Source organism: Geospiza fortis, unplaced genomic scaffold, assembly GCF_000277835.1.
Source record: "Geospiza fortis unplaced genomic scaffold, GeoFor_1.0 scaffold75, whole genome shotgun sequence".
Classification (NCBI taxonomy): Eukaryota; Metazoa; Chordata; class Aves; order Passeriformes; family Thraupidae; genus Geospiza; species Geospiza fortis.
The window spans coordinates 3318215-3325606 of NW_005054360.1; the positions used below are offsets into that span (position 1 = coordinate 3318215).

The 7392-nt window shown below is 36.8% G+C and overlaps 1 protein-coding gene across 2 annotated transcripts in view; it reads right to left on the bottom strand.

Annotated features, from left to right (window-relative positions):
- Positions 1–2626, bottom strand: part of KIF5B (kinesin family member 5B) — a 25883-nt gene extending 23257 nt beyond the window's left edge. For both annotated transcript variants that reach the window (XM_031059302.1, XM_031059300.1), the window contains exons 1-3: positions 2519–2626; positions 869–942; positions 321–425 (exon numbers count right to left, since the gene is read on the bottom strand). In XM_031059302.1, coding sequence (XP_030915162.1) covers positions 321–425; positions 869–874 — 111 coding nt within the window. In that variant the 5' untranslated portion in view covers positions 875–942; positions 2519–2626. The remainder of the gene's footprint in view (positions 1–320; positions 426–868; positions 943–2518) is intronic.
- Between the last annotated feature and the right edge of the window lie 4766 nt (positions 2627–7392).

Consider the following 7392-nt stretch of genomic DNA (forward strand, 5'->3'; position numbering starts at 1 on the left):
CTCCCACATAACACTACAACCAGCTCAAGTTCTTAAGGCTGAATTAAAATGTATCTTTAAGAAGAAACAGTTTTGATCAGAAGTTTCAATCACTCTCAGCACTGCCACAGGTTATCAGCATAGTTTCCATCAATGTTGAATAGAACAAAATGAAAGTTTTAACATAATTCTTCTTTAGGAAAAATCAGTTACTTCAGTAATAACTCAGGTTATCAGATTTCCAAGTCACAGGCATTTGAAACAGATACAGAATATCCATTCACACACAGACTACCTTCGGATTTCAATACAGATTAAAGTAAAAATGAAGAAAAGTTTACCTTAATATGAAACTCAAGATTCTCATCCATGGAGTAAATATAATTAAAAATATCTTGCACTATTCTTGGAATAATGCCCATTCCATCTGGGTCATGAAGCTTCCCCTTAACAGAAAAAGATAGAATATAACAAAAAAATCATACTCAATCCAGCATTACAAACAGTATTCAAACACAAAACATCTGGTTCAGTCTAACAGACAAAATGCTGACAGGTATGATGCACTTACCCCATGAAGTAAAGTGAGCCCCACAGTTCTCCGAAAGTGAAAAGTTCTACACCTCCCCAAAAGTGAAAAGAACAGCCTCAGAACTCTCCCAAACTACAACCACTGAAATGATGCTATTGATATTATTCCTGTGTTTCTCATCCTGCTACTGAGCATGAAAAAAAACCCACACGGCCATTCTCAGTCCTAAAAAAATAATGGGCTACCAAAATGTTACAAGAAAAAAACAAGCTGACATCCTATTTCTACAAAGCAAAGACTATTGTGATGAAAAGACATGACAGTGACAGTAAGAAAAAATTATTTTAACATTCTTACTTCCATAGTGTGTGTCTTTCCAGATGATGTTTGCCCATAAGCAAATATTGTACCATTGTATCCCTCAAGTACATCTAAAGAGAAAGAGTATTTTCATTAGTGTTCATTTCCTTCTTCTAAAGATAAGTTGAATTAAATAGAATGCAAGCAAGCAAGTCCTAAAATGCCCAGCAAGTTAAATCACTCAATGTCTGGGAACCTTGTGCTAAAGTTAGGGGGAGGGAGGATTTCCTCCCTAAATCTTTTAATGCATTTTGCCATCACTGACAGTGTCCTAGAAGTTCCTGTTTCTTCAACCAGAAAAATCAGGACTTCACATTTAGGAACAAAAAGGAAATCAATGCAATTGCCAGGCTGAACAGATGGTCTTTGATATCTCAGAAGAAACCAAATAGGAGAACATCATCATATTTTCTGCCTTCAGGAAAGTTTAATTATCCAATTGTGATGAGAATGGGCAATGCCCTAAGTGTCAAGCATCTGACTCTTAGGCCATAAGCTTTCTATTTCAAATTATGAATGAACCAAGGAAAGTTTTAGATTGAGGGGTGAGGGGCTGGTGGGCTGGCTTGTTTATGTGTAAGTTACTCTAGAATCACATCCGGCAAGCAAACTTTTATTTTCCAAAAACAAGCACGAGGAGATACTCCAAATGGGGAGGTCTGTGCCACTCCACCATACCTGTAAATCCATTTGTCTCACCACTAGAGCTCATTTGCCACTTGATGTAGCACAGGTGACAAATGCCACACAGAGCTCAGTCTTGCATGGAGAAAAGGGGCAGCATTACAATTCTTAGCTAAATTCAGTTTTCAAGGAGCAACCTTCTAATCTGAGCCTGATTATTATTTAACTCATTAAAGGGTTAAATACTTGCAGCAGCATGCATTTCACACAGCAATTTACTTTTCTAATGATGAAAAACACAGTATGTTCACCCAATATTCTGTTGGTATTAACTAATAGTTGGTATTTCAGGGACTTCTGACAAGGCTTTATAAAGCTGTTTTGAGTCAGCATTATAAAGTTGAGTCAATTAGAATTTATTGATGCCCTCAAGAAATGAATCAATTTTATTATCAGGGAACTAGCTAATTGCTTACTACAAAAATGTTCTGTGACATATCCTTCTTTGTAGCAATACTTGATTTTCTGAAAGTACTAGGCCAAATCTCAGAATTCTGTTTTGGAGATATCGTACACCCTAGCATGCACAGCAATAACTCATATTTCACAATTTTCATTTCCTCTTGCATTCCTCCAAACGAACTTCTGTATGATGTTTCTCACCAGTAAATTTGGGAGGCATAGGGAGGGTAGATGACACATCTCAAACTTCTTATTAATCATTATTGTGTTTAATTTCTGACAAATTGTTTTAAATTATCATTGCGGAGAACTGTAAAAAAACCTCTAAAACGTAACAGGTAAACGTTACAAATGTTGCAATCAACTGCAACAGCAGGTTTAATTACAGCATTGACATAATTTATTAGCTCAAGTACAGGATGACTGTATGGTGCTACAATCCATGTTGGCACTTATTAAACATTCCAAAGATAAAAGGCAGCAATAGAAGTATTAGTTTTCAACACTGAAATCCACAGGAATGTGAGATTTTCTTATGGTAAATTTCCTCTTCCACCTTACCTTTGACAATCTTTTTAGCACAGTCATTGTATACTTGTTCTTGTGATGTGTTTGACTGGAATACACGGTCAAATATATATGGCTTGGACTGTAGAAAAAAAACAAAACAGAAGAGTTATCAAAAAATGCTGGAAGTGGAACTGGAAGGTGTTTGTTAATAGTTTAGAAGCACTCTATACTGTCTCAGCCCAATCTTCTATTTTAAGCACTTGAAGACTGTTGCGTGGAAATCAGCTTAAAATAGTGCCGCCTAAATCTTCACACGCTTGCTTACAAGGAAGGCCTTGAATTAAATATATTTGGTTTCAGAGTGTTATCTACATAGTTCGGCAAAACTGCTCTGCCACATGACCTCAAGTTACTTGATTTACAAGGTAAGCCAATGCCTGGTCTGTACATCTAAGAACCCCTTATTCTCACCTACTCTGGTGGTAGGTTTACTCTGGTAAACTACAATAATTAAAAACATACCCCACAACATAGACTACCTGTCTTGGTAGTGTTTCTTGAAAAAATCAAACCAAACAGAAACATTCAACATAAACTATTGTGCCGTATAAGACATCCTTAAAATAAAGCTCCCCAAGCAGAATAAAAAGCGATACTGGGGAAGAAAATCTTTCACAAGACTCACTTTGGGAAAGACTACATGAGGTAGATCTGACAGAATTTTGAGAGGAACGCTGGTTATTGCTTTGTTTTAGAGAAGAGATTCTCATAACAGTTCTAAGCAGCTGACAATCCATTAGGATATAAATGATTACACTCATCTTACAAAGCTCAGTTTTTTTGTAGCACTTTCAGAGCTTGATTTTGTAGGTAGCCAAGCAGATGGGCAAAGTTTACAAAAAACCTAGGTCAGTTAATACTGTTAAACTGTTAAACACCCTGCAACTGTTGAGTGTTCCATTCTGCCCAAATTTAATTCATTATTATCCTCCCACAAGGATATCCTGGAATTGCCTCTCTGGCAAAGAAACAACTATGGCTTCCATCTTTTACCCACCCACATTTGCCTTCCCTGGCTTGGCCTTCCATTTGTCTCCTAATAATATCTAGCACCATACCAAACAAAGCTTTTTGAGACTAAACATATTTATCTGAGGCCTTGAAATCAGGTGGATGAGTGCTCTCTTGGAAAAATAATTACAGAGTTCACTGTATAAATATGTTCAAGAAACCACAAGACTCCGTAGGTAGAAACCGTCCCTAAGGGGCTGAAGTTTGGCAGAACATTTGTTTCACAGCAGGGAAAACACCACCCTCCTCCATTACTCATTTCAGCTTCAAAGACACCTCAAATCCCTGTGTTCTACAGGTAGAATTGAGGCCGTTAGATACACCAGGAGGGACACAACTAACAAGTAACCCTGAGGTAAGAAAATGAAGACTGAGAACACATTACACAAAAAGGAAGATCCTGTAGAAAAGATGACACCATCTTTCTCACTAGCAGCTGTAGTTTCAATAAGACTCCAATTTCACAGATATCAATCAGCTACACTACACACTGCAAGTCAGCTGCACCACAAAACATTAATCAGCTGTTTCGTGCTCCAGTGCATATTTATATGCACTGAAATAATTCCATTGTGGAACAGAAAATCAAGCTGCAAGGCCTTCACTTGGGCAGTATTGCCTTTAATTGATCTTGTTTATTTATACAGTGAAAGCTGATAAGCACATGACCAATTTCAAATTCCCTCAAGTTAACAATTGTTACCAATATACAAAACTTAGTAATTTTGGCCAAGAGAATCCTCACAAGGGGGGTCCTGTTGTCACTTGTCACTTCTCCATCCTTTGCACGTGGAAAGTGGAATATTTGCTCACATGTCCTCATTTTTTATCACACCCATGAAAATCCATATTAGTGGCATGTCCCTGTTCCATCATCACTGAGTCAGTATCTAATCAAGGAAGTTTAGACAAGCAGGTTCCAGGATAATTATGTTTTAAGAATGCAAATTACTCCCACTCAGAATGGTTTCACATCTTTGACATCTACAGTGTCTTATCATTTCTCTTTACAGTCTACTTTCTGCAGTAAACAAAGCTAAAACAGCATTACACAGATTACCACGCCCTACAATGTCTCCTCATTACCTTTAAGAGATTAATCAAGAAAGATTAAAGTGTCAGATATTTTTTCTGCACCAGATGCCTTTTCTTCCCCAAGCAGTAAACAATCAGATCTAATGATGAACTGAAGACACAAAAGGCCCAAGCAGCATTGTGTCCCTGACAGGGGTAGTAGCAGTGTCACCAACACAGTACGAGGCTGCTTTGACACACTCCAGAAATTTTCAGAAACTGCTGCTCAAATTCTGTTAAAAATTTAATACATAAGGCCTTATAAGCAAGACATAAAATACCAAGCAAACAAGCAGAACTTCTAACTTCCTCTCTCAGAATCTTTTGGTTCCTTGCCTAGCATTTCTTTTGTCTGTAGTCAACCACAAGACAACTGCAGCTCCCGCAGTTGCCTTGCACTTGAAGGGATGTGGTCTCACAGCAAAACTTTCCAAGTGCTCTCACAGCCTTCAGAAAGGTGCAGCTGCCATGATTCAGCAGTAGTTAAACTGAATCTTAATAAAGGGATGATGCTGAAATACAGTTCCATAGCTAACTTAAAGACTAGTTACTCATTATATAGAAGGATGCTCAGCCAACCTAAATTATACAAAATTTGGAGCATATGTGAGTTTCTGTGGAAAAGTTTTTTGTCAACATATCCAATGAGGACTACAGAAAAATCTGCAATCACAACTACACTGAAAATTTACATCAAAGTCTGAGAAATACTAAAGGTTATCTCCGTAGCTGTAATTAAAAAACCCACTTATTACTATTGCAACTTTCCATAAAGTAAAGAATTGGTTATTCTTAAGATCACCTGAGTCTATCTTACTTCTTATGCACTGATATCTGAAGTAAAGTCAGCAGTAAAAAATTCACTTGAAAAATCAGTAGCATGTTTTTCTACCACAACACATGCAGAAGCTCTTGAATGTTTTTTGCTAGAATGAACAGCTAGAACAGTGCTACAATACCTACCCACGCTTGGCCTATTCCTGGTGAAAGGTTAAAGTGGCACATAATGGGCTTACTTTGCCTTTAAGATCTGCATCTATATTAAAGAATGTTCTTCCCATCAGCACTAAATATGTTAAAAGATTTATCCAAAATGGAATAGTTTCTGGAAAGTGTGATGTCAGATACCTGACTCACTTCTTCCTATTACTAAGCTAAGGTATTGCTGCTTTGACACACCTAATCAAGTCCAACACTGCCAATGGGTGAAAAGGCACAGCTCCAAATTAGTATCTTAATTTCAGGATAAACAAAGAGGATTTTCTTCTTGTCTTAGCCCCATGTACACAAAAGCGCAGCTGATACAGAACAGTCAGTGAATCTCAGCTTTTTGTCCCCTTTTTCTTATTTCTGTGGAAGTACTGCAATTCAAGTATTAAATATTACAGCAGTTATTGTTTGCTATAGAATTACTAAAATATGTGATTTAAAACACTGACTAGAAACTCAATTTCCAGAATGGAAACAGAATATTTTTTGAGTAAGTGTTTCAGCCAAACTTTTTACTTTAGTAAAAAGGTTCTTCTAAAGAGAAAAGCAAGTACTGCTGTTTATAAAAATGGTCACTGAGTTTCAGGACAATAAAACCCAGCAAACATGAGCGAGGTGTTTCTACACAACTGGCACTGCAGCCAGAGAGAAAACCTTTGCCTTTATAGACCCCTGTAAACAAGAATATTTCCTTTCTGTTAAATCATCACACCACTGTCACCTGAAAAGCACCTCTGTTACCCAACACTTAATGGAATAAAGTAAGAAAAAGAAATAGGGAGTAACACTGGAATAACAGTATTATTTCAGCTACAGATTGCAATTCCTGATTCATATTTATAGTACCACTGTAGACATGATGCCTTTTTTTTGTCTCGAATTAAACACTGCTTTCTTTCTGCATTAGCAAATAATAATAACAAAGTTATGTTAAAGAATGCATTTCATTTTTTGAATTTATACAGTCCAGCACAGCCTTCAGCATTTTTCTTCTGAAAAACCTACTACTAAAAGCTGCAGTAGTAGAAGTGACCTTCATTACCTGATTCTAACAACTTTCTCATTTACAATCCAACACTAGTTTAAAAGATAACGAAAAAGAAAGCCAGATGTCTCAAGCTCTTTCCAGGAGCACATCTTAAATATGAAAATACAGACAAGTAGCCATGATTCTTTCCTGAAAGCCATACAAATAAGGAATGGACAACGGTTGTTACTAAAAACCGTTTGGACAATGAGGCATACTGCCCATTCCTGTGCACACCCATCAGGCCCCACCACTGCAGCCACTGGGTAGTGCTGCTTTTGGTTCAGGCTTCAGTTCCAAACCTCAGAGTATCCCTGCATTCAGCAATGTATCTTGTGGGTAGCTTTAAGATGAACAAGACGAGATATAGAACGGTTTTTAAAGAAGATCTATAGATACATTATGCAGAACTATAAAGCAACTCAGCTGCAAGCAGTTTTATATTTGATAAAACAAAGGAGATAATCCCATATCAAACTGCTCTTCCTCCCTGTTCTATCTTACTCAAAAGCCTGAAATCCACTAACAAATTGCTGTCAGTTTTCACATACGAGTACATTTCTAATGTTTAACATAAAAGTCATATAATGAGTAATCCTATAATCTGTTTTAACAAAAGCCTTATACTTAATTAACAGGAGAATCCATTAGGAAAAAATAATTAATAGAAAATTAAGATGGAAAGAAGCCACCTGCAATTAAAAAATTAAAAGCCCCTTACTAGTTAAAAAGTTTCATCCTGTGGAAAGAAAATACTTTGTTT